A 27,963-nucleotide genomic window follows, 5' to 3' on the forward strand; every position below is an offset into this window, starting at 1 on the left:
TTCTAAGATGCAAACCATGCATAACAGTATGAGATTTACATATACAATCCAAGGAAGCACATCTACAAACTAATCCACTTTAATACGATTTGAAGTCTTACTTGCATTGCTCCTTTATGAAGTCCTTCTGAGAGATCAAATCAGTAACAGTTGTAAAACAACAATTTTTATGCTTCAGAGCAACATGTGAAGTAAATGGTCCTTGTCCATAGCCAAGATCAAGGATGGTTTGACTATCTTGTATTTGTGCCCTATTGCAGCTGTATATCAAGTATTGCAATCTCAGCCTCATGGTATAGACGGTCCTAAAACAACAATCGGAATTAGAAACATATAAAACTGAAAAGGTAAAGATGAAGAGATGATTGAATCTGCTGAGAGAGCTACATGATTCTTGGGGATTTTCGCAAGTTCATACATAGCCCATTCTGTTGTTACCGGAGTAGTATCTGATGTTTCAATGATTGCTTCCCAGACCAACATGGTCAGTTGTTCTTCGGTCAGCATTTTCCCTTCCGACAGCAAGAAATCAAGATAACAGTCTATTTTCTGTTCGAGAGTGCAATTACAATGCAAGGATTCAGTAGTTGATTTCTGTCGTTGTTAAAGAGGACTGCCCTTTTACCCCACCAAATGGTGACCAGAGCATTCATCTAGTGGGTCCCTTGATGGATCTGGACCATTTCTCTAACTTTTGCAAGAATTTTGCCGTATGCCACATTCAATGAAGGAAGACCAAAGATTTGATGGCTAGGATCTCCCATATCTAGAGAGTTGGGGGGGGGGGGGGGGGGGGCCATGGTCCTTCCATGACAGGGGCTTCTAGATGATTTGCTTGGATAAACCAAGCATAGATCCCACATGTACAAACTCGGTGTGCAACAGGGAAGCTCTCCATTTGTCACCAATAGGGAGTTCATCTCTACAAATATGCAACTTCCAAAAAAATTCTGCACTTGCTTTAGAGGGTGTTTGGTTGCACCAAATTTCATGAAATATCATGAAAATTTGCACCCAATTAGACTGATTAATCATTATATTTCATGACATTTAGCACAACCAAACGCACAATTCAATGAAAATGTTGGGAATCTGGTAATGGGTTGGGCTCTGGCTGACCCTAAAATAAGGTTTTAAATATCAGTAACAGGCTTCAATCACTGATATGATACAGCCCCACATCTGCCTATATCACCCTGTAACTGCCCCTGTTTCACGCGTGGGGTGGGCAGCTATAGATATGATGCATAAAACCATGCCCCGACCTGACCCAATCCCAAATCCGACCCATTGACTAATTTTCAGTGAGGCCTAACCTGGCTAATAAAAAGAAAAATACGATCCATGGACTAGTTTGGATCTTGTTTTCCTGTAAATGTATGAGAGCGACCTACACTTAGACATGTGCTTATGCTATAAATATGATTTGGTTAAGGGTCGACGAGCCTGATCTGGGTTTGGCTTGGGCTTGGCATGCATAGGCTGGTCAATTTTCGGGCAGGGTGAGGGCTCAAGTCATTTTGGTGTGACCAAACTTCACATGTACATGTCTTGTATCCTAAAAATATTTCATTCTAACCCTTAGATTTATCAACTGATACATCTTAGATGCAAACCATTGTCTTAAGTGTCTGTTTCTTTGTAGATGTGTGGCCCACTTGATTGATGGATGGATTATGAGCATTCAAGTGGTAAATAGGAGTTTTTCAATTTCCAAGTTGGGATGAGTTGGCCCACCTTAGAAAAGAGACATATACTGATCCTGATTGACAAAAAAAGGTAAAATGATCTTCCTATAAGGGTGGCAATGAGTTGAACTCGGCCAAGCATCCTAGTTGCCTCTTTAAGAAAAAGAGTTAAATGATCAAAGGTTTGAAAATTTTTAATTTAAGAATTTTCTTTGTATCCTTAAATAACCATAGGTCTTATGAAGGGGTGCATGGCTTCTAAGTACTAGGTACTTACCTCATCATCTATTCTCTTCTAATACTTGGACTTGGCATACTGCACATGAATATCTGTTGGGAAAAACACAAGTTAAGAAATTTGTACTAAGCTCTTTGCCCCAAGTGCTATAGGAACAAAATAATGGGAAAAAAAGAGGAAAATCAAGGCGTGTACCGCCCATGCTTTGCCATCACATGAATACATTCCACGTGCATTGGATGCCAGCATTTTAGAGCGTTCATAGCTTTCATCAAATTGAAAAGACACTGCAACATAGTAGTGATACACTTTTAAAATATTTAATATGCGGTTGCATCCAATATAATCGCTTCTACTTTAACCTTAACATACAAATCGACATGTGTGGCCACCATAAAGTTATTGTGACATTTAATATGACCATCATTTGTGCCATGTAGTTTTTCCTTAGATATTAAAAATCAGGCTGATTCAAAACTCAGGTGGGACACACAGGGAACAGTTGGGATGGTGACGCCAGGATCGTTCATAAAGTGCATTTTACAAGGATGACTGCATGTCCAAAAATCAAGGATATTCCAAAACTCAAGTGAGTAGGCCACCCTCCAAAGGTAGGAGAATGAAAGAAAAGATGGGGTCAAGAACAACACCTTCAGAAAACTTCTGCTCATATTTTTCAGTCATGCGGCAGTCAATAAAGATGACTAGCTTAGGAATCTGAGAAATTTAATTTTTGCTGTAAAAGAATTATACTTGAGAAAACTTCCACTCAATTTATCAGTCATGTGGCAGCCAAAACGATGACTAGGTCAGGAATTTGAGAAATTTAATTTTTGCTGTAAAAGAATAATACAATTTTGTCTCTAGGTTAATCTGAAGATATGGCACAAATTAATCAACATACAGAAACTTTTCATCAGAATTCTGGTAAACTGAAACAGTTATCCCATATTCTAATAATGAATGTGTGGTATCATTTAATGCACCCAGCCCAAGAACCAAGGCCATACACTCAGTGACCCTAGATTGGAGGATTTCCAAAAACTCTACCAATTTTATACCCCCCATACATCAATGCAAAAGGTCCAAGTCATGGACCTCAATTTAAATGGAACATACCCCAAAATCAGATTGACTGGGGACATGCAAAAGCTCATAGAACCGTTTGTTAAACTTGGACCATGTTTAGACTCACTTTTGGATGAATAAGGCACATGTTTTGAATGGTCTAGATTGTGGTGGTTGTGCACATTATCATGGATCATCACACTCTGCCTTTGTATCAATAGCTTCTCTTATACACAAAAGTTCCAGCTGTACAACCTTTTACAAGTTGGAACTAGTTGATACCCATGAGAGAGATTGGGAAGAGGTTATGTTATTGAAGCAGGTTGACATTTTTTTATTCCTAGGCCCTGGAATAGTTGTGGCATAGTGTGATAAATTGGTGCACATTAACTACTCAATTAATGGATATACGGCGTATCGAATTACTCAAGTTTGTCTTTGTAGAGAAGCATTTTCGTCATTTACCCAAAAAAAAAAAAAAACCAGCCATTTCAACTAGCATTCATTACAGCAATCTAATGGAAGGTACCAGAATCCAAAATCCTTAAGAGGTATCTCAACGGAGGTAATTAGATTAGGTATGGAATGAAAATTCCCACCTAATGAGTTACTATCCACTACCTCACTGTTCCCGTTAAACGCTGATAGCCTAATAGGGATTGGTGCTTTCCAAATGTTGTGGAGTGTGGAGGCCACCCTCCAGAGGTAGGAGAATGAAAGAAAAGAGGGGGTCAAGAAAAACACCTCCAGAAAAATTCTGCTCATATTTTTCAGTAATGCGGCAGTCAATAAAGATGACTAGCATAGGAATCTGAGAAATTTAATTTTTGCTGTAAAAGAATTATACTTGAGAAAACTTCCACTCAATTTATCAGTCATGTCAAGGTGTCCCGTATCGGTATCGGTTGGTGTAACGGTGACCTCCAAAACCGATACGGATACGGGGGCGTAACGGTGATACGGGGGCGTAACGGCCCGTAACGGCGCAAAATTTTTTTTTTGCCAAAAAAATATGAATAAATATGGATTAAATCCGGAATATTCTAAGCATTCCAAATATGCATTCATTTATAAATTGGAACATGTTTATGGTGGTGTAACGGTCCACTCTTTAGTGAGAAGTTGTATCGGACTGTCTGATGAATTTATGAACTAGATAACCTGAATTTGACTACAAACTTCATATATTTAATTTTCTAACTATCTACTATCAATGATAGATATATTAGAATGAATGTAATATGAAAATATCTTACATTTAGGTGTTTGCAATTATTTTTGAGGGCCAAAATTCATGCGTAAATAGAAAAAAAATATAAAATGGCACCCCAAATATGTAAAATGCACATTAACATGTTCTACTATGATTAACACATCATATGGCATCATTAAAACAGCAAAAGAATCATTAAAGAATGATTTTTCGAATTTTCAAAAAAAGGGCCGAAATAAATGCGTAAATAGAAAAAAAAAATAAAATATATATATATATATATATATAAAATGGCACCCCAAATATGTAAAATGCACATTAACATGTTCTACTATGATTAACACATCATATGGCATCATTAAAACAGCAAAAGAATCATTAAAAAATGATTTTTCGAATTTTCAAAAAAAGGGCCGAAATAAATGCGTAAATAGAAAAAAATATAAAAAAATATATAAAATGGCACCCCAAATCTGTAAAATGCATATTAACATGTTCTACTATGATTAACACATCATATGGCATCATTAAAACAGCAAAAGTATCATTAAAAAATGATTTTTCGAATTTTCAAAAAAAGGGCCAAAATAAATGCGTAAATAGAAAAAAATATAAAAAATATATAAAATGGAACCCCAAATCTGTAAAATGCACGTTAACATGTTCTACTATGATTAACACATCATATGACATCATTAAAACAGCAAAAGAATCATTTAAAAATGGTTTTTCGAATTTTCAAAAAAAGGGCCAAAATAAATGCGTAAATAGAAAAAAATATTAAAAAAATATAAAATGGCACCCCAAATCTGTAAAATGCACATTAACATGTTCTACTATGATTAATACATCAAATGGCATGATTAAAACAGTAAAACAACCATTAAAAACTGATTTTTCGAATTTAAAAAAAAGGGGCCAAAATTCATGCGTAAATAGAAAAAAATATTAAAAAATTATTAAATGGCACCCCAAATCTGTAAAATGTACATTAACATGTTCTACTATGATTAACACATCATATGACATGATTGAAACAGCAAAATATATTAAAAAAAGTATAAATACCTATTTTTGACGAATTTCTGAAAAATGGCCCACCGAGCTTTGATTCAAAAAAATCTATAATGTAATGTGTTTTTCTATCAAATACCTAGCTAAGGTTGGTCGAAATTAGTAGTAGAAGGAGTTAGAAACAGTTTGGAAGCAAGAGGTTTAAAAAAAAAACAGCAAAAACAGAGCTAAAAAAAAAAAAAAAAAAGTTACCGTTTCGGGCCCGTAATGCCGTTTCGGCCCCGAAACGGGTAACGGTTCGCACCGTTACCGTTACGTATCGGCCGATACGGCCGATACGTAACCGATTTGGCATACCATACTCATGTGGCAGCCAAAAAGATGACTAGGTTAGTAGGTTAGGAATATGAGAAATTTATTTTTTGCTGTAAAAGAATTATACAATTTTGTCTCTAGGTTAATCTGAAGATATGGCACAAATTAATCAACATACAGAAACTTTTCATCAGAATTCTGAAAAACTGAAACAGTTATCCCATATTATAATAATGAATTCATGACTCTAAACTTAAAAAAGATGCTACCAAAAAAATGTATAAAGGAACTCGCAGCCAAAAAGTAAGCTGAATAGTTCCTCAAGAAAGTGTATTTCTGATTCAGATAAGCCTCTCCTGTAAAAGAAGACGTTCAAAAAATGAAACTAAATGCTGTTACAAAGATGATAGGGGAATACAGCCAAACTGCATTGGATCTGCAGAATATTACCAAATGGCCATTTTCATTGTGTTGGAAACATCCACATTGGTTGTAAATATCAAAACAATTTATTAGCTAAGATCTGAAAACATAATCCTCCCTAGTATTTGCAAGTTCGAGGTAGTCAACAAGACTTGTGAAAAGAAAATCTATCCATGTCTACTTGACAGAGAACATCTTCACTATCCTTGTGCATTTTGGACAAAATAAACTACTCAGTAGCACAGGATCATAAAAGTTGCATAAAAATCAACTACTTAGGTTAATCTTAATAGTTTCAATTCGAGCAGACCGACCATAAACTGAAAATAAAATCAGTTTACCTAAAACAGAATATACGTTAGTTACCATCATTGTGTGAGAACAGAATCAGCATATTAGATCATCACAATTCATACAGCTAAGAGCTTAAACAATTCATACTATTATAATAAATTTCATTATGCAATTCCGATTGAGGCAAAACAAATTCCTAGTATCAGATACATCATCCTTATGAGATAAAACCTTTATGGCAAGACAAAATGCCCCGTATCGTATGAGCACCATATTATTATGCATAGAGAAACAGAAGATTTATGGCAAGACTTGGAAGCATTTGGATTCTGGGATACAAACAAGCATGGTTTAAAAGCAGCACCCACACCAATTTCACCTTTTCCTCGAGAATCCCACCAACCGGCTTATTTTCCGACACCACCCCATCCTAAAAACCTTGCAACAACTGTTAGAAAACCTTTCATGTTGCAGCATAGTTCAGAAATCTGAAAACTCAACTGACTCAATGTTCAGCCATTGTCCAATCCTGTACCGAACTCAATAACTAGATCCAAAGACCTAATGGGTACCAAAACTCAAGTGGATCCAAGTCTTCAATGCTATAGCGGCTCCGGGAGAACCAAACCCGATTAGCTAAGCCCAGGTATGGGCACTAGGAACCAACCCAAACCCAACCCATCTGCAGCCATATCAATGAACTTTTCCAAGAGGTTTGCTAAGGCAATGTTGTCTACTAGGCATCGCATGTGTAGACCAATGGGATATAAAAGTTGTGCATCATTTATGTCCGATTGTCAAGATACTCTCACTAAAAATTAAATAGTAGGCTCCCCCAGGGTGTTTGGGTTTACCTAGTGAATTTGACCCGATTTTAATAGGTATAGGCCTTGTTTATTGGGCAGATTACTAAATTAGGTCAGGTTCATGTCTCACCTTTTCGACCCAATCAAAAATCATGTCTAATTGGGTTCTTAATATGCAAATTATCAAAGTGGCACAAAACCTTGTTGCTATTTTGAAAAAGGTTTAAACATTCCTAAGCCCTCCAGATCAGTACAGTGAGACAATCGCCTGTTAGTGAAATAAGGAGTGCATATGGTTAGGTTGGGTCGGGTTTTGGGGTTCCCATACCCGACCCATTTAAGAATCCAGTTGTTGTTTAACAACTAGACCCTATATATATATATATATATATATATATATATATATATATATATATATATAATCATGTTTATCTTTATTCATTGTCAGCCAGTCACTTTGAGAATAGAAGTTTAGATTGGAATTTAAGGAGCAAAGACTTTGATGTATTGATTTATTTCAGAGTATATAGTCGTATGGTATTCTTCTTATCAATTTATTTCTTAGTCGTTCAAATTTTTCTAGTGTTTGATTTTAGCGCAAAATCCTTTTGTTGATGATGCATAAAATTTGTCTATTTTAAATTATGCCTCAATATTTTCAGCTAGAGAAACATTTTGTTATGAGTAACTTCCTAATCCAAGTAGTGTCCTTATTTGAACCTAACTTCATCTTCGGATAAGAGTCTGACCATTCTTATTTGTCTTAATCTTAATTAAGGATCGACCATTATTACTTTGATTCCATGGCTAATCAACCCTAGTGCAAAGTGGTATGTGATTTTGCTTATTGAAGATAGTCCAATAAAAGGGAAGCCGTGTGCACACTCATGGGAACTTACCCTAATCCTTTCGTCAATGTGGATAGATAATGAAATTGAAGGTTAAGATTTCAGGAGTCTCTAGATGTGAGGAAATTTTTTTTTTTTTTTAAAAGAATAAAACTTTCTTTAAGGCAAAATTATTCCCTGCAGATGCACGCAATCACCCGTCGACTACGTGCATCGGGTAATCCACGAGGAGGGGAATCAAACTGGTGTCTATGGGGAGCAAACCCATGACCAATGTTGTTCGCCCTGACGGGGAATCCACGAGGAGAGGAATCGAACTCATATCTGTGGAGAGCAAACCCATGACAGTTCGCCAAAACTTGTGACAAATAATCCATGAGGAGGGGAATCAAACTCGTGTCTATGGGGAGAAAACCCACGACCGAAGTCGTTCGCCAAAACTCATGATGGGTAATCCATGAGGAGGGGAATCGAACTCATGTATGTGGGGAGCAAACACACGACCTGAGTTGTTCGCCCAAACTCGTGACAGGTAATCCATGGGAGGGGAATCAAACTCAAGTTTATGGGGAGCAAACCCACGACCAAAGTCGTTTGCCCAAACTCGTGACAGGTAATCCACACAAGGAGGGGAATCGAACTAGTGTCTGTGGGGAGCAAACCCACGACTAAAGCCGTTTGCCCAAACTCGTGATAGGTAATCCCCACAGGGAGGGGAATCGAACTGGTGTCTGTAGGGAGCAAACTTATGACCAAAGTCTTTTGCCCAAACTCGTGATAGGTAATCCACCGGGGGAGGGGAAATCGAACTCGTGTTTATGGGGAGCAAACCCACGACCAAAGTCGTTCGCCCAAACTCATGACGGGTTTTGGGAAGTAAAACCTCACATCTTTTGTATCCTTCGATCCAAGTAAAAGGTGAAAAAAAAAGGAGATTAGGAGACTATCCTTCTATTGGAGGTGAATGATATTGCATTTAGTGAAGTTGTGTATTGTGTGTTTAGGGTGTAATTAGCTATATGTGTAAACTGTCAAACCTTACTAAGATTAAGAGTTTCCTAAAACAGGAAAGACCCTTAGCATGAAGATTAGTTTGCCTCGAACAAAAATACAATTCATAAGTGGTATTTTCAAATAATCTATTTTTAAGAGATCATAAGTAAATCTATGTATGGACTTTCATTGATTGATAAAAGGTCATTCCAACCAAAAATTTGAGGCATTATTTAGTTTTCACCTGCTAAGAAATCTTGCTCAAGAACCATCTTTTGTTTAGATTCTTCTTCTTCTTCTTCTTCTTCTTCTTCTTCTTCTTCTTCTTTTGTTCTTGTTCACCTAAGCTTGTATGGAGAGCATTGAGAAAGTAGTTCCACGCCTTTCAAGCAATCATGCAGTCAATGAAGAGGTGATCAATTGACTTCGCATCTCCCATACACATTATATATATGTTAGGAAGGAGAAGGGATCTTATTTGCAAATTATTGATTGTCACACCCTCTTTCTTCTCACAAGTCAAGTGAACGCTACCATCCTTTATGGAGCTCTATATGACCATACGAAGAAGATATGGGTGACCAATGTACTGACCTATGTACTAAACTGTCACAAATGGGTGAAAATACAATCACAGTTTCACTAAGGGTTGTATCACACCAACTATTTGGATCACTAACAAGGGCCTTAGCATATTCATGGTTTGACAATAGTGGCATATCAATCCTACAAACACAAGCTAAAAACAACCTCAATAATACAAGAGGGTTTGTATCAGTCAAATAGCCCAAATTACGTGAAGGGTTTGGATCGCTTTGCTTGGTTGTTTAAACATGGGCCTTTGCATATCAATTGATTTGGATCACTGAAAACAACCTCGATAATATGAAGCGGGTGGATCACTAAAATGGACCAAATTATATAAAGGGTGTGGATTACTAAAATGGCCCAAATTATATAAAGGGTGTGGATTACTAAAATGGCCCCAATTACGTGAAGGGTTTGCATCACTTTGCGGCCTTTGCATATCAATTGATTTGGATCACTGAAAACGACCTCAATAATATGAAGCATATGGATCACTAAAATGGGCCAAATTATATAAAGGGTGAGGATCACTAAAATGGTCCAAATTACATTAAGGGTTTGCATCACTTTGCTTGCTTGTTCAAAAATGGGCCTTTCCATATCAATTGCTTTGGTTTGGATCACTGAAAATGACATCAATAATGTGAGGCGTGTGGATCACTAAAATGACTCAAATTATACAAAAGGGTGTGAGTCACTAAAATGGCCCAAATTATATAAATGGTGCGGATCACTTAAAAAGAGCTGATAACATGATAAATTTGGATCACTCCAAACAACCCAAGCATTTCAAAAGGTTGCCCCACTTAGATCACTTCTAACGGCACCAATAATCCAAAAGGTAGGCCCATCCTATAAATGGTATGGTTAGCGAAAATAGAACCATGCTTGTAAATTGTTCGCATTACTAGAAGAGAGCCGAGTGATTAGATTTAGGTCATTGCAAAGGGACCCATTGTGCATGACTCATGCACTCAATTGTCTCAAATTTGTGAAAACACATTTACAAATCCAACAAAGGTTGTATAACATCAATTACATCGATAGCTAAACATGGACCTCATCAAATATTCATGGTTGACATTAGTGGATTGGATTGTTAGACAGGAAACGTGTCTTGTTTCCATGTATAGATAATTGATTCTGATTTTATCTTTTTCCTTATATAGTTGACTCTGATTTTATCTTTTTCCTTGTATAGATGTTGTATATCTCTATATATTCAACCTTTTAGGGTTGTCTAAAATACAGAAAACCAAAGGAGAATCATTTTCTCTTTGCTTTCATGGATAACAAAAAAGGCCCAATAATTTATAAAAATAAAATAAAAATTTAGCGATGGCTCATTTCAATTTGCATTCTTCTTTTTTTCTTTTTGAAAGAAAACCTTATTAAAGGCGGACAAAATGTGTTAAAGAAAACAACCCACCTCTACAATTGAGGGGAATCAGATGAGATATTAGCAGGATTAATGGCCTTTACATAAAAAGCTCAACCCAAACATTACATTTTATTTCCCTAACAACCACAACATGCGAAGAGCTCCTACTTTGAAAATATCTCCTATAAAAAAGCAATCTCCGCAAAGCTTTCCCCACTTTTCCCACCCCTCCTACATGCCAAGACCATAGAAGGTCCACAAAAGAATTCGACCTCACCTAAGCTTGTTTGGAGAGCATTCAGAAAGTAGTTCCACACCTTTCAAGCAAACATGCAGTGAATGAAGAGGTAATCAATGACTTCGCATCTCCCACACACATTATACATATGTTAAGAAGCATAAGGGATATTGTTTGAAAATTATTGATTGTCAGCTTTCTTCCCACAAGTCAAGTGAACGCCACCACCCTTGGTGGAGCTCTGTATGACCATACGAAAAAGAAATGGGAGACCAATGTACTAAACTATGTATAAAATATTTGATTGGATTGTTGAACATGAGCCTTAGCATATCAATTAATTTGGATCACCAAAAGCGACCTCAACAATACGAAGGTTTTGGATGACTAAAATAGCCCAAGTTACATAAATGGTTTGGATCACTTTGTATGGATTGTTAAAACATGGGCCTTCGCATATCAATTGATTTGGATCAATGAAAACGGCCTAAATAATACGAGCCTAGATTATATGATAGGTTTATGTCACTTAAAAAGAGGTAGTAATATGAGTAATTTGGATCATTCCAAACGTCCATGCATTTCAAATGGTTAACCCAATTGGATCACTTCGAATGACCTAAGCAGTTGAAAAGGTTGGCCCATCCTACAAATGGTTTGGTTACTAAAAATGGGACCATTCCTATAAATAATACGCATAACCTAGAAACGAGTTGAGTGAGTAATAGTGTTGGTCACAGCAAAGGGACTCAACCATAAGAACGGTTTCTATCAGTAAAGACAGAACAAGAGATATTAATGGTTTTGATAATTGAAAATGGGCCCATTATGCATGACTTATGCACCCACCAATTGTCTCAAATGGGTGAAAATACAATTTAAGAGCTACTACTAATGGTTGTATCGCACCGACTATTTGGATCACTAACATGGGCCTTGGCATATTCATGGTTTGGATTGTTGAAAATGAGCACGTTGATATGTCAAGATTCCCCATAATGAACTTTTGTGCTTGTGTAACCCAACGAAGAGCATAAAACATTACTTCATTGGCTTGGTAAACAGAAGCCTAAGTTTTCCATTTGGTTTTCATCCAATCAGATGACGGGGTTTAGATCACTTAAAACAGCCAAGCATATGAACAGTTTTGATCCCTTGATTAGGCGCACACATATCAAAGGTTTGTGTCACTGAAAACGAGCCTAATCATAAGAACAATTTCAATCACTAACAATTTTGGTGCATGCAACACCCACTAATTGAATTGTCGAGGACAAGACTAACTATATGGATGGTTTGGATCATAGAAAAAAAAGAAAAAAGAAAAAAAAAAGCAATCATATGAATAGTTTATATCATTAAAAACAAGTCCAATCATTTGAACGGTTTGTAGCACTGAATAAGGGCCCTAAAATAATAACAGTATGGATCTTTGAATGGGCTAAATCATATGAATTTGGATCGTTGTAAAAAGAAATATGATTGTTTGAATTGTGTATAGAACTGAAGAGGATCCTACAAAATTTAATGATGCGGATCACTAGGAACCAACTTCAAATATTACAAATATATGGATCAACTTAACATATCCATCGGGATGGGTCAAGGAAAGAGGCTTGAATCATATGATGAGTTCAGATCACTAACAACAACATGAATCATATGATGCATTTGAATTGCTGAATGGGCCGAATCATATAAGAAGTTCAAATCCACTGAAATGGAACAAGAATGCCAAGGGTTTTGATCCATTTAAATGGCCCAAGCATGTCAAAGGTTTGGATTACTAGAAATGGGACAAATCATATGAACAGTTTGGATCATTTATAAAGCTAAAGAGGGTCCTACAAATTTTAGGCATTGATCACCTTAACATATCCATTACCATGGATCATGAAAAGCAGCTTTAATCATATGATGAGTTTGGATCATGAAAAGCAACTTCAATCGTATGATGTGTTTAGATCAGTGAATGAGGCGAATCAGATAAATAATTTGGATCTACTGAATGGCCCAAGCATGTCAATGTTTTTTTATTTGGCTTGGATAATTGAAAATGGGCCCCTTGTGCATGACTCATGCATTCAATTGTCTCTAATGAGCGAAACCACAATTACAGATCCACAAAGGGTTGTGTCACAAAACAGGCCAAACCATATGAACGGTTTTGATTGTTGGAAACAGACTCTACCATATTAACAATTTGAATCACTAAAAACTTGTCAATCGTATGATTAGTAGGGATTGTTGAAAAGCACAATGATATGCCAAGATTCCTCTCCTCCCATAACGATTGTTTTTCTTCTCCAACCCAACAAAGACTGTAAAACATTCATTCATTGACTTTGTAAGCAGACGCCTAAGTTTACCAATTGATTTTTATCCAAACAAATGAAGGGGTTTAGATCACTTAAAATAGACAATCATACGAATGATTTTAATCCCCTGAATAGGTGCACTCGTATAAAAGTTTTGAGTGACTGAAAACGAGCCCAATCATAAGAATAATTTGAATCACTAAAGATTTTTGCGCATATGGCACCCACTGAATGATTTGTTGAGCACAAGACTAACTATATAGATGGTTTGGATCACATAAACAAAGCAATCAAATGAATGGTTTAGATTGAAAACAACTCCAATCATTTGAACAATTTATAGCACTAAATAAGGGCCCTACAATATAGAAATATTGACTAATGTGAACCAACTCAATCAAATGAAAGATATGGATCAACTTAGCATATCAATTACCTTTGATCACTGAAAACGGACTCAATCATATGACGAGTCCGGATCACTAAAGGAGGCTTAAATCATATTAAGCATTTTGATAGACAAATATGAGCCCAATCATATGAATGGTTTGGACTTGCTGAAAATGCCAAATCATATCATGGGATTAGATCACTAGAAATAGGGCAAATCATAGAAGCAATTTAGATCATCGTAAACAGACCTAATCATATTAATGGTTTGTATCACTAATATGGGTCAACCATATGAACAGACAAAATTGGAGAAGACGAGCCCAATCATATCAATGGTTTGGATCATTCAAATTGGACACTTATGGATGTAGTTTTGACCACTGGAAATGGTCTATGTGATAATAAGGTTTGGATCATCGAAACCAAGCCCAATTGTGTAAAAGATTTGGCATACAAAATAAGGGCCCTATCATAAGACCACTAAGGATTACTAAAAATTAGCTCAATCATATAAAATGTTTAGATCATTGAATGCGATGCCAACCTATGAAAACCGGCCAATTGCAGTTGACCTAGGCACCAACTATCTTGAACAAGAAAAGATTGCAAGTCTAAACTTAGTAGCTAACAAATTGACAGTTAAGAAGGGAAATACCTCAACAATCTGCATTCAATGGCAAAATGTCAAAATATCCTATGAATAAATTCCTCCACCCACAACAATTTTTAGTGGATGTTGAATCCAACAAGCATTGTAAAACATCAATAGATTTGATTGTTGGACATAGATCTTGGCATCCAACTAGCACGGTACAACATCCTAATTTCAACACCCGACTAGAAAACACTATCAGCATTTTATGTTGGGTAGCCAAAAAGGATTCTTGTAGCTAACCTAATTGCTTGGGATAAGGTGGATCGTAATGATGATGATTTGAAGTTGTGTATCCATAATAAAACCTTCAAATAATACCCTTGTATTTTTGCACGGGCACAGACAAATTGATTCTTCAATGGTTAGAGCTAGTTACCAATTATTTCCAATGCCCATATAGAGATCAATGCAGGTTCCGTAATCAACCGCTCCATCTCATCAACAATTATATCAGCAAAAAGATAGTTAGCAGCATCAGGCCCCACGCCCATACAAGTGAGACCCATGGCTCAGTTATACACACTATCAACCACCATGGATGGGGCCACAAAAATTGCCCAGATGGGACAATGCTAAGCCTTCCAATGGTGGCCACTAAATGAACAATCAACAAAATAGCATGGCAAACATTCTTACATGAAAGATTGGATGTGAGGATCTTCCACTCTGGGAACGTTTTTTTTTTTTCTTCTTTTGAGGAACTTTTCCCCATGATTGGGACAATAAAACCAACGTTTTACAATCATTAAAATGTCGGACCCACAGCTCTGAACTCTAGACTCCAAGAGATAATACATATAAGGTAGGGGATCATATAGTCCCTCACTTCTCATAAACATCCAAAATTCACACACTAGTATCAACGTCTATTTAGTTCGATCACATTTCCCAACACCAAAAAGAAAAAGAGTTCAATTAAACCTAACACCTTTAAACCCAAATAAAGCGAAAATCAAAACCTTAGAAACAGAACTTCACCGCAATTCAACCATCAAAAGCCCTAAAAGCACTGAGACACAACAGATCAAAGAAACAAGATGCTAACCTGAAAATCAATACATCAGCAACGACATCTTGAGATGGAGCCACAAACATCAATAACGGAGATGTTGCTGATTTTCCAGATCCCATCTCTACTCACAGGCTAGGATATCCAGCGATTTAGACATGTAGCCTGGTTTTTCTTGTGTTGTAAAGATGCCCGAAATATCTAGGATGCCAACTTTTGCAGGCAAGCCTTCAATGAGGTTCTCCGAGGCATACCGTTGGAGGGGCCCGTCTAGACGGATAGGGTCCTTAGACGAGAGAGAGGGAAAGAGGGTAGGTTAAAGAATGAATACTGACAGATGAGGTAGAGAGAGAGGGTTGGCAGAGAACACGAATAGAGAGGGTCGAGAAAAAAGAGATTGCGGGTCGATCAAGAGGGAGGGAAGGAGGGAGGGAGGGAGGAGAGTCGCTGCGGGTCGAGAGAGAGAGTGAGAGAGAGAGGAGAGTCGGCGCTTTTTTGGAACGAGTTTAAAAGGGTGAAAGAAAAAGGAACGTGGAGAAAAAATGAGAGAAAAATTCAACCATTAGAAGCCTTTGCTTGTGCATTAAGCAAGATTAGGTTAAGTGGCCCATTGTGATTTTGGTGAGAAATCCACCGTCCATTCATTTTTTCAGGACATCTTATGGCATGATGCAACAATTAAAGCAGATCCAACACCCAAGTGGGTCGCATATCAAAGAAAAAGGGTCGCGGTTTGGCTAGTGACGCTGCCACTAGCCAGGTGGCTAGTGGTAGGTGCTCTGTGGGACCCACCATGATGTATTTGTTTGATCCACACCGTCCATTCATTTTTCAATATCATTTTATGTCTTAATCCGAAAAATGAGGAAGATATAAATCTCATGTGGACCACACCATTGGAAAAAAGTAGCGATTGAATGTCCACAGTTTAAAATCTCCTAGCGGAGGATACTATTTATTTGATATCCAACCTGTTGATTGGGCCATACATACCTAGATGAAGGGAAAAAATAAATATCAACTTGATCCAAAACTTTTGTAGCCCCCAAGAAGTTTTTAATGGTGAGAGTTTAATCAACATTGTGCGGTTCACTTGAGATTTTGATCTACCTCATTTTGTGCTCATGCCATAAAATGATTTGGAAAATGGGTAGATGGCATGGATGAAACATATACATCATGGTGGTGGGGCCCATGGATTACCGATCTAGTGGTAGGGTCACCAGCCAATCTGTTTCCAAGAAAAAGTGGGCAGGGAAATGCCTAATTTGAAACATCTCCATGTCTAATGTGATGTGTATTCGCCATCCATTCCTGTTAGGATAGACTGAAAAAACCAAAATATTGGCCTAATACAAAACGTAGGTGGACATTAAATTCTCATTGTTTCCTACCTTGCTACCCACTCGAGTTTTGAATCTCCTACACCGTCCAGCCATTTTATTATGTCATTTTAGGGCATGGGTCTAAAATTAAGCAGATACATATCTCTGGTGAATCATGCCAAAAAATAAAAGGGTGACTAGATGCCGACTATAAAATAACTTCCTAAGGCCCATCATAATGTTTTTTTCCATAAATTGGTTGATACAGTCACAAGCCTGGATTAAATGAATATGAAAAGACCAGCTTGATCCAAAAATTTTGTGGGCCGCATAAAGGTTTTAATGGTGGGCATTCAATCACAATTGTTTCCTGTGATGTGGTCCACATGAGATTTGGATAGCTTCATTTTTAGGTCCATGCCTTAAAATGAGCTGAAAATACGAATGAACGATGCAGATATACAATACAAATTGATGTGGGTCAGGCTGAACTTAGTGTTACTCTGGTAGACTGGCCCTAACTGCTCCCTATGATTTCCCCCCTTGGGACCCTGGACCAAAAAATCAGGCTCGTCCACATGTCCGGTGGACCACGTGTATGATACAGATGAATAAGGGAAAAAAAAAAAATTTGAGTTCCACGGTTTGCATTAGCCAGGAGGGAATGATAATGACATGGATGAGCGGCCCATATCTTCCACATGTTTGCAGCTTGCATATTTTCTTAAATCAGTCTTCGTGCAAGTAGCATTAGCTTTGAATTTTCAAAAAAGAAAAGTGGGCCACACCAAGAAACAATTGGTAGAGAGACATCCACCTTTGACTTTTACAGGGTTCACAACCATGATTGTATGAAATCCTCGCCATCCATCAAACATTACAACAAAATCCGTGATTCACGTGGACCATAACAAGGTAAACAACTAGGAGGGTAAGGGTTTCCCTATACACTGTTTCTAATTGTGTGGTCCACTTGAATCGTGAATGAGGGTGAGGGTTGTCCTGAACCCTTTGCTACCAAGCATTACAATTGGTCCCACCATGAGGATCAACTAGTGTAAACATCATCCTATCCACTCATTAAGTGACCCACACCACACCATGAAAACAAACATATAGCAATTGATAAATAACAAGATAAAAGTGCAGCTACTTGTGATAATTGGATAGGGATGATTTTCATGACAAATGTTTCCCACTATGGGTTCAGTTTATTGAATGGCTTGGAGGTCAAGCTCACTATAGTTCAGTCTATTGAATCGCTTGCAGGTCCCATTCACTAAATAAATTAGAAGTTACCGTTACTGTGGTCCAACTGGTTGGACTTACACCTTCAAAAATGAATTTGATCATGATAACATTGATTTTGATGGGGCCCATAGTAATGTATATGTGAGATCCACTCAAACCATTAGATGTGTAGTCTCACGTTAATCATAGAGCCAAAAAACTAGGCTGACTTGTAATTACAGTGGGGGCACACCAACAGAGAGTTGGGAGGAATGTCCACCCTTAAATTTTATAGAACTCACCATGATGATTATATAAAATCCACTCCAGCCATTAGATGCCAGACCAAAACTTAACCGAGACCCAAAATTCATGCAAAGATATAATTTAGGTGGGCCACATCAAAAGAAACAGTTTGTAAGATGAAGGTTGCCATGTATGAAATAATTGTGGTCTACCTAAATAATGGATGGAGTTGATTTAAATTCTTGGACTTAAAATAGGACCATGCATCTGATGGTAGGGGTGGATTTAACATAAATACAGATTTAGAGCCCACCTACACGACACCTTTCTTGTATCACAGGATTGCCCTTCCAATAGTCATAGGTGGGCCAGGCTACATTAATGGCTAGGTTGTACACAGTCATGCCCAGCCCAATTGAAAAAGGGCCTGCATATTAAGTCTAAGCCCGACCCTCGAGCCTGATACCATAGTCCAAGTATGACCGAAAGTGAGCCAGGCCTGAAAGCCCGACAGGCCAGCCCCATATTATATACCACACAAGCTTGAAAGAGAATTTTACAAGATACCTTATTACTACTGTATTTACGGGTACCTTTTTTAAAAAGTTTTTTAATAAGCTACCCTACCCCATTAATTAATTTAAGTAATTATCATTGGAGGCTAGGGCCCACAGTCAAAATCCATCCCGACTACCGGGTGCATTACCCCATGTTAGGACCAAGGCTCAAAACTCAGTCCCATCTATGATTCAAGTAGACCACATTGGAAACATTGCCCATGTCCACTCTTCAAATCGTTACCCTTGGTGTGGCCCATTTGAATCACATATAGATTTTTGGGCCCTAGGACTAAATTTTGGCGTAGAATCTAATGTTTGGACCAGGGTTTATATAATCATCATAGTGGGCCCTATAAAAATCAAGGGTGGATGTCTTGTTTTCTTCAGTGTGGCCCACCTGAATCACATGTAAAACTGATTTTTTTTTTTTTTTAATCCCTGGCCCTAACGTGAGATTATATGTCTAATGTAAGGTTCAACACAAGCCTGATCCATTTACTTAAACAGACATATTTCTAGTTTGAACCTGACCCACTACCCAATTAGTTTAGTTGAAACCTGCCTCAAAAGTAGGTTGAGTCAGTTAAACTGTGGGCTGACCCAACCTACGCTTTAGGCCAACCCATTTTAAATTAGGGCTAGGCCAGTGAGTGGGTCTATATTAAGCTCAAGTCCAACCCATTCAAGTCAGGTCTCGAACCCACAGGCCAATCTTGCCCAATGCAAGGTACAATTCCTGTAAGGTAAATAGGAAGCAAGAAAAGTTCAAAAGTGGGATGATGTTCTCTTACCATGACCATCGAGTGATGAAAAGAGCTATTAAGAAGAATTGTCACATGTTGATTTAATGCAACTGCTTGGACCTGTAATAAGATCAAGAGAACTACAAAGATGTAAAATCAATTATTAAATTCTTTCTATAAATTTATGCTTCATTAGAATAAATAAGTATGACTAAAGTTCATAGGTATAATGCTCTCAACAAAATAGTGATGAGAGAGACCTTAGTGAGATTCAAGCTAGCCACACGTATTGGCTAATTTCAGTGCCTCATTTAAAACCGGTTTTCCATGTCTTCTGAAATAGGACTTTGATTCAGGCATTTGCCAGAAAACTCATAATCAATACCCCACAAGTATGTCATCCTCTTCCGCTCTAGTAATAGGTGCAGCTTGTTTCCTCTTGAATTGAGGTGATTCTTTTGGGGAGCAGGTTATGAGGGCTTGCTATCCTCATTGTATTCATTGCCAACAACAGAAATCTTACCTACATTAAAGAAGTAAGGACATTTTATATAGGAACTCACTTTTCGTACAAGTGGCAAATGTAAATGAGATCTGTACCAATCATCATGTAGGTCCTACCATGGATGGGCCATTTCCCAAAATTCACACCCAATTGGACAATCCTACCAGTTGGATTGGGATCATTCGACCTACCTTTTTAAATTTATTTATTTATTTTTTTATGAAAATGGTTAATTACATCCATAGAGAGGCAGTGAGGCCCTCCTAATGAGCAGGATTTCACAAACATGAGACATGTTCACATGAGTAAGGAGTAAGGGGCTGCAAGTAAGAAAGCAATACTTCACATTAAAATGCCTGGCAAAATTACAAATTTTCATCAAGTCCTGAAATACAGCGAATGCTATCTCATATGGATACTGGGTATTCATAGTTTCATGGCTGATAAGGCTATTCTCATGACATCAAAAATCTTGATAAAGTGCTGCAATGTATACAGACTACAGAACTATAGAGATGACGGGTGATATTGGTGATATAATATATACATAACTAAAGAGAAGAAGGGATATATCGGTGATATAATAAATATACCATCTACATCTCTATCCCTTTTCTTTTCCTTCAAAAACTTCCCAGGTGATTCAAGGCAAAGATACAACATAATTTTGGATATTAGATCAAGTACAGAACCATCCACGCTTATAGTAACCATTTCTTGTGTGACAGATCCGAAACAAAATTAGACATGTCCCTCCAAAGATGCACAAGAGCATCATATGTGAGATAAGGACACAAACCTCCAAAAATGGGCATTCCTGCATTTACTCTTATGCAATGTGGTAGGCAGATCATTGAAAAACCTGTCCTCCTGAAACGCATTAAAAAGCAACAATTGGAGTAGACATTTACTATTACAACAACATTGAAGAAATGCAAGAAAACAATACAACTTTTTCAGATATATTTTAAAAAATAAAATAAAAAATGACGGAACAGTAGTTCAGCAACATGAATTATAAAGGTGAGGGGTTGGAAAATATTTTAGTATCCAACTATGTTTTTTGAACTATAGTACAACCTCTTAATAGTTACAGCATCTTATTGATCACTACCAAAAAAGGAGAAAAGGCTACAGACTAAATTCGTAGCTATAGGTTAATAGCTATGTTGTTTTTTTTTTTTTTAATCAAATGAAATTGGATTTCAATTAATCAATAAATGAAACAGTACCAGAATCGAACTAACAGAGACTGAATGGGACATATCTATAACAATGATCTTGCCAAAATAAGGGGAAACAAGATGAGAAATTGAAGGTCAGACGATTGGCGTTGGACATGGTGACACATGTTTTGGCTTTGACAAACCAGCATCAGTATCAGTGATGCCAATCTTCATTCTCCTCCAGATTTCAGAGATGCACAGAAGTATATTTCAGAATGAGAGGACTCAAAAATAAGAGAGATGAATACAAATCTAATTCAAGCAGCAATTAATCCTAATTTATTCAAATATAATTCAAGCAGCAATTAATCCTAATTTATTCAAATCTAATTCAAGCAGCAATTAATCCTAATTTATTCAAATATAATCCCTATCAAGATAGTGAAATCAACGCAATTAAAATATAGACTAAACAAATCTACGCGACAGAAAAGAACCTTACAAAGAAGAGAAACAAAAAGTGACCTCAGAAGAAATTCTCATAATTTGCTTATTCTCACATTCTGGGTTTTGAAGAAAAGAGAATGAAGAGAAAACAAGAGAATTATGGAAGATCCTATATAACTCAGATTAAACAAACTATGAATTTTAATATAAAATAATAAAGAAGCCAAAGCAAAGGGATGGTCGATCAACTACACAACAAGAGAATCACGTCTGTCTCACCAGATACTCCCTTCATTTCCCTTGATCTTAAAAACATGGTTTGAAGGCTGATGTTTACAAAATTAATATGATGCATGTAAAGTCATGATTCGATACTTAAAATAACTCCAGATCGATCCTTCATGGGATCAGCAGGATTGTCTAATTGCAAAACTATGAATGACTTCTTAAATGCCTCCCTATGGAATTTTGCTAGTGATCTACAATACAAGCTTGTTCCATAGGGGAGCAAGATGCAAAGAGTTTTGAAAAGATGGATGGATGGATGAATCCAGCAAAAGGAAAAGAAATGGGATGAACTAGAAAAGAAAGATATGAGATCAAAACTAATACTAAGATTAAGCTAACTAAGAAAAGAAACAAAGGGTAAGATCTCACCGGTTTGGACCATCCCAAGTAGCCTTTCCTTAGACCATCGTCTCGTCCATTGCTCCTCAGAGAAATAAGATGAAGCTTTTGGGCATTCTCAGGGGGGTTTAGGTGTTTTTAGAGTTTAGAGAGAGATTTTCATGGAAGGGATGCAGAAGCAATTTTCATTGTTTCAAGCCAACTTGAGACACATGGAATTGTAATTGGCAGTTGGTTATTATTACAGACCACAATGCCCCCACCTCCACTTTTGGCCATTCGCTCTCTGTCATTGAACTATTCTGATTCTGTTAAACTGTACATTCAAACACGTCTTAATCTTCTGGCTAGTTTTCCATTCCAATGGTTACAATATATTTGAAACTGATCATCGAAACAGAACAGCAAAGCAGGGGGCTGGAACAGCTTTGCTAGATACGCTATAATTTTACAATCTCCGAGAGAAGCATTTGGTGGATCTTCAGGAAGATAGCCAACTGAATACGAGTGATTTGTATTATATGTGACCTAACACAATCTTAGGAATCCGGACTTACCACTTTATCCAACTTCTCGGCAAGATGTTTCTGCTGCTGTGCAAAGATGTCCTCCTGCGCATGCTTATAAAGCTCCACGTCAAGGCTGTTTAACAAAAATATCTGCTGGACAACTGTTTCAGGAACCTGAAGGCGTGCCTGTTAATCCCCAATTTTCCATTAGTCAATAATGATACAAAAGAGAAAATAGCTGGTACAGTACTGACCTTTTGAGTTAAACATGGTCACACACACACACACAAACACACACACACACACACACACACACACACACACACAAGAGGAGGAGAAGAAGAAGAAGACGAAAGAAAGAAAGAAACGCACACAAGAGGAGAAGAAGAAGAAGAAGACGAAAGAAAGAAAGAAAGAAAGAAGAATCAGATTGGTCGACAAATTCTAACCACTGATTGTGGATACTTGTTGAAATAGTACAGACACACACACACACACACAAGAGGAGAAGAAGAAGAAGAAGACGAAAGAAAGAAAGAAAGAAGAATCAGATTGGTCGACAAATTCTAACCACTGATTGTGGATACTTGTTGAAATAGTACAGTTAGATATTTTTTTAACCTCCAATAAATGTCCATCAATCATATAGTCAGCTAATCAAATAAGTGTATTTTTTTTTTTAGTCATAGGTTGTACAGGTTTGAAGGTAAAAGCAGAAGTCCTTTTGATTGATCATCATAAAAATCTCTTACAGATAACACAATTTATTTTTGCACTCAAAATCGTAGCAGCCAACCTTGTCCATGTTAGGAAGTTAAATTTAGCCAAGTGAACTTCAAAACAAGTGACCAGCTTCCATAAGAAGAATCAATTTACTCTAGGCACTTTCAAAGTTAAAACAGCTTCACACATCCTTGACCAGATTTAGATTGTGACAGGAAGCTTTTAAAAATACAAAGAAATGCCAGTTCTCTAAACAAGTTCTGGGCTGAAAATTACCATGAGTGCAAGCAAAATTCTGTAATCCTTTGTCAGCTCAAACAGAAGTAGCACGGATGTCAAGGGAACTGAACAAAGTGAAGCTAGAGTAGCAGCTATCCCGACCTGCATGGAGAGGTCAGGAAATATAAATCTATATGCACGTACTCATACCAACAAACAACAAATCGCATGGATGAATGTTCGTTTAGAGTCAACCAAACAAGAACTAGAAAATATTACCAGAGCATAGGCCTGTGGCTGGGCAACAGCAACATTTCCTGGGATGGCTGAATTGATGATTTCTGCAGCCGAACCCCCAAACACGGCACCAAGAGCAGCACCGATCATCAAGCTTGGGGCATAAAGAGCACCCACAAGCCCAGATCCCCTGCAAAGAGCAGTCACCACAACTTTGGCCCCCACCAATTGAGTCAACAGCCAAATTCCAGGTGCTGAAGCACTCTTCCCCATGCGTAGGATTTCATCCACATTTGTAAAGCCCCAGTACAGTATCCCTGGGTACCTCAGAGCTATTATACCAGCTCCTAGACCACCTAAAGCTTGCAAGCTGACCATTGAATGATTAGAACTGCTCGATGTGGTAATCTTTGTGCAACATTCATCCATGGTTCAAGCAACCGGACTTATTTATTGTATTGGTATATAAGTGAGAAATGGACCAGCCTGCATGGAATGCAGGTATAATGAAAACAACGGTAATTCGGGCCAAGCAGTGTACTCCTTAAAATTCAAATGTAGATGTATGGTTCTTGAGTGATTATGACCAGACCATGCAAAGATAAAACAAATTGTGTATTTTATAGGAACTAGATCTGTTGAGAGAAACCGGGTGTGATTCTGAAAACTGTATCTGTTCGGCTTAAAAACAGAATATCAAAATAGAATTTTAGAGACAATTACAGGAACTACAGTGCCATAAGTATGATCCTAAAAACTATCTTTTTGGCTGAAAAACAGAAGATCAAAATAGAATTTGATAGGCATAGTTACAGGAACTAACAATGCCATAATCATCATACGCAAGATAAGATGTCTACAGTTATTTGGAAACATCTATAAGCTAAATACTAAAAGCAAGACTGCAACAAGGGCCTGATTAATACAAATATGATGACAACTAACTAACGTAATAGCACGAGTGCATGCCATGATCAGCTCAAGCATCATTCTAATCCCGATTATGCCTGGGTTCAGGTCCTACATGAAAGAGGCCCAAACCCAGAACAATGAGAACCTCAGTAGGCCTGGGGTAATGGTACTCTAGGATTCATCCTATTGATACCCTATTTAGGGTAAATTCTTTTAAAAGAAACAAGTTATTAAAAGAAGAGCACCTGCAAGTAAACAAATATACATAGCCATATAGCACAGCAGCTTCATAAGCACAATATTGCTTGAAATTAACAAGATAAAACAATACTTGTAGTATTTAATTTGTTCAATATACCATCAATTAGCATTAAGTATCCCTGCAAAGTTAGTCAATATGTTTTTATCCCATAAAGTAGGAGGAAGCCAATGACATTTAAAAAGAGTGAAAAGCAGTGGCAACACGGAAGGGGCAGGATGAAAAACATTTATAAAGATTGAAGCATGCATGGAACACTATGTAGTTACGGCTGCATTTGGTTACACCAAATTTCATGAAATATCATGATACTTTGCACAAAAGTAAATTGATTAATCATGAAATTTCATGATATTTGTTGCAATGAAACACACCCTACATCTTTATTAAAAAGAGCTCATTGCTAAAGATAGTAAGATTGCATTTTTAAGTTTCAACAATATCCACATCCAAAAAATGATAACAAACATCAGTAAAAGATGGTGAAGATTAATTTAGGTCAATAGCTAAGATGGGAGTAGAAGCAACTTACTAGAATAGGAGACTAGGGCAGATCTGAATTTTCATCCACAAACTCTAGCTCAGGTTATATCACTAGGATTTGAAATACAAATGAATCATCCACCTTGAAACATCTTCGATAATAATTATTTATATTTGCCTCACTAACATCCCTTCCAGTAAGCTCCATTGCACCCTCATTCAATATCAGTTCTACCCAAGCTCAATAAATGTGATATTTCTACATGTATCATTTAAATGCAACTTACCTCCAAGACAGAAAGAAAGAAAAAAAAAAAAAAGCAGCTTCAAAACCTCTTATCTCTGTACTGACAAGATTTTCTGGTAACTCAATCCTTCCAAATTTGCTATAATAGCACCTAAAATCCAACTCTCCTATAAAATAAAATAAAAGGCCTTTCCTACCATTTCAGACCATATATATAGAAATATATGGGAATCCAATCCCAGGGAAATGTAATTCATTAGTGATTGTGTTCAGGTACTGGGGAAGTGTGGGAAATGAATTCCCAAAAACTGATGATTCCATCTTTAAGATGGTTGCAAGATGATGGGAAACAGATTCCCATCCAAAAATTATATTTTGAAAATAAAAGGCCTTTCCACTCCTCTCCTGAGTCCTGACAACTCATTCCCAACATCCAAGAAAAAAAAAACTAGAATACTAAGAATAGCCTTCCCAATAATCTATTTCACCAGGAAATAGATTGACGGCCTAAAGGATGGGAAATAACAAGAAGTCAAATACATTGCAAACAATAAGAAAGAAATCATTCATTGACTCGCGGCCATTTGAATCCGAGTATTGGAATAGAAATACAAATATAAGTCAGAAAGATAAATGAAAATTTTAAAAGAAAAATCATGCAATTACACCAAAAAAAAAAAAAAAAAACACTGCCTCAGAGTAAAAGCATTGGAGTCCACCAAAACAGGAAAGAGAAGCAACGGAAAGAAGGGAAAATTGGAGAAGAAGAGAAAAGAACAAGTGAAGAAAACTGCGGTAACAGCTGCTCTTCTTCTATTAGTAGTGTAAAGAACACTAACCGTCGCAGGCGAAGGGAAAAGAGGCCCGACTATAGCCTAAATAAGATAGGGAGACATCCCTCTCTATTTCTCTCAAAAGTTCTCTCCTCCTCTTACAGTTCCATTAGCTCTTTATGTCGGCCTTGAAGAAATGAGGGACAGACCTGCTGTTTCACGAAACCCTTGTACAGGAATATGCATCTAATAGGTTTTCACTTCCCAAAGGTCAATTTATTCTATTTATAATTAAAATGGTTCAACATGTTCAAATGAAAGTTGAACCAAAGAAGCTTAGAAAACATATTTTTCTAGAGAAACCTACACGTTACTACTAGAAAACATAGTTTTTAGTAGTAACGTGTTCAATTACCATTGTTTCCTATACTATGGTTCACCTGACATTTGGATTGTCATTTTTGGTCTCAGGCCCTAAAATGATCTGGAAAATTAGATATAGAATACATATATTAAGATGCCCTAGCCTCACTGTCTTAGGTGGCCCAGGGCCTGCCTCCTAATCCACTCTCTTATGTAGCTTGGCAAACTACTTAAGTGAAGTGAAAGGTCGTTTGACCAAAAGATGTGATTTAGCTAGGGTGTTCCACTGTCATGTATTTTTGAAATCTACTCCAAACATTGTGTGTGAACCAATAGTAGACAGAGAAGTTAAAAAGTCAGCAGAATCTTGAATCAACTAGGCCACAAGTATATAGGGGGACACTCGCCCTCCAAATTTTTTAAGCCATACTCCATGAATGCCATAATTTTTAAGCCCAAGCTCAAACAGGACAAGATCTGCATGATGGCAGGAGTAGATGCTCATCAATACATGATGAGCAGATTTCGTATGAACATCAGGGTGGGGCTCACCATGGTGGTCGATTGCCCCCAAACCCATGTATGACCCACACGAGACCTGGGAGAGGTGAAAACATACATATTAGCTTGATCCTAAAGCTACAGTGGACTCCATTGTAAGAAACAATGGTAAATGAATGTCCACTGTTGAAAGCTTCCTAGGGCCCACCGTGAAATTTGTTTGACATCAAACCTGTTCACTATGTCACGTGTGACAAGTGTGGAAGGTGTAACATAAGTATCATCTGATCCAAAGATTAGTGGGTCCCACCACTTGAAATGGTAGAGATTGAAGACCACTGTTGAAACCTGGTGGGGCCCACCGTTGCAGCACATGTGGGGCTCCGCCGTGATGTTTTGGGCCACC

At 37.3% G+C, this 27,963-nt stretch overlaps 2 protein-coding genes across 8 annotated transcripts; both read right to left on the bottom strand.

Moving 5' to 3' along the window:
- Positions 1–16,220, bottom strand: LOC131240038 (pavine N-methyltransferase-like). 3 transcript variants are annotated; one of them, XR_009168578.1, is made up of 4 exons: positions 2,122–2,444; positions 1,966–2,018; positions 388–549; positions 1–305 (listed from the first exon to the last, which is right to left on the bottom strand). XR_009168578.1 is itself a non-coding variant. In XM_058238050.1 (2 exons), the coding sequence occupies exons 1-2, from the start codon at positions 15,602–15,604 to the stop codon at positions 98–100; spliced, it is 294 nt and encodes a 97-aa protein (XP_058094033.1). In that variant the 5' UTR covers positions 15,605–16,220; the 3' UTR covers positions 1–97. The 3 variants fall into 3 exon arrangements, 1 of the variants encoding a protein (XP_058094033.1); XR_009168579.1 differs by having other exon boundaries at positions 388–512; positions 1,966–2,444; XM_058238050.1 differs by lacking the exons at positions 388–549; positions 1,966–2,018; positions 2,122–2,444 and adding an exon at positions 15,519–16,220.
- On the bottom strand, positions 10,847–26,904 carry LOC131240037 (chloride channel protein CLC-f-like). 5 transcript variants are annotated; one of them, XM_058238047.1, is made up of 7 exons: positions 24,062–26,904; positions 23,840–23,944; positions 22,889–23,026; positions 20,891–20,961; positions 19,847–20,109; positions 19,635–19,706; positions 10,847–11,186 (listed from the first exon to the last, which is right to left on the bottom strand). In XM_058238047.1, exons 1-5 carry the CDS (start codon positions 24,446–24,448, stop codon positions 20,106–20,108), a joined length of 705 nt encoding a protein of 234 aa, XP_058094030.1. In that variant the 5' UTR covers positions 24,449–26,904; the 3' UTR covers positions 10,847–11,186; positions 19,635–19,706; positions 19,847–20,105. The 5 variants fall into 5 exon arrangements, with proteins under 5 accessions (XP_058094030.1, XP_058094029.1, XP_058094031.1 ...); XM_058238046.1 differs by having other exon boundaries at positions 19,635–19,726; XM_058238048.1 differs by lacking the exon at positions 10,847–11,186 and having other exon boundaries at positions 18,804–19,726; positions 22,362–23,026; positions 24,062–26,900.
- Between the last annotated feature and the right edge of the window lie 1,059 nt (positions 26,905–27,963).

This window comes from Magnolia sinica, chromosome 3 (assembly GCF_029962835.1).
Source record: "Magnolia sinica isolate HGM2019 chromosome 3, MsV1, whole genome shotgun sequence".
In the NCBI taxonomy this organism is placed as follows: domain Eukaryota; kingdom Viridiplantae; phylum Streptophyta; class Magnoliopsida; order Magnoliales; family Magnoliaceae; genus Magnolia; species Magnolia sinica.

Coding starts and splice junctions, on each gene's coding strand:
- LOC131240038 (XM_058238050.1), bottom strand. CDS start 15,604: ATGGGATCTGGAAAATCAGCAACATCTCCGTTATTGATGTTTGTGGCT. Junction 306..15,518: donor GCTGATGTATTGATTTTCAG/GTTAGCATCTTG, acceptor TTGTTGTTTTAG/GACCGTCTATACCATGAGGC.
- LOC131240037 (XM_058238044.1), bottom strand. CDS start 24,448: ATGGATGAATGTTGCACAAAGATTACCACATCGAGCAGTTCTAATCAT. Junction 23,027..23,839: donor GAATTTTGCTTGCACTCATG/GTAATTTTCAGC, acceptor GGGGATTAACAG/GCACGCCTTCAGGTTCCTGA. Junction 20,962..22,888: donor CCGAGAAGTTGGATAAAGTG/GTAAGTCCGGAT, acceptor AATGCGTTTCAG/GAGGACAGGTTTTTCAATGA.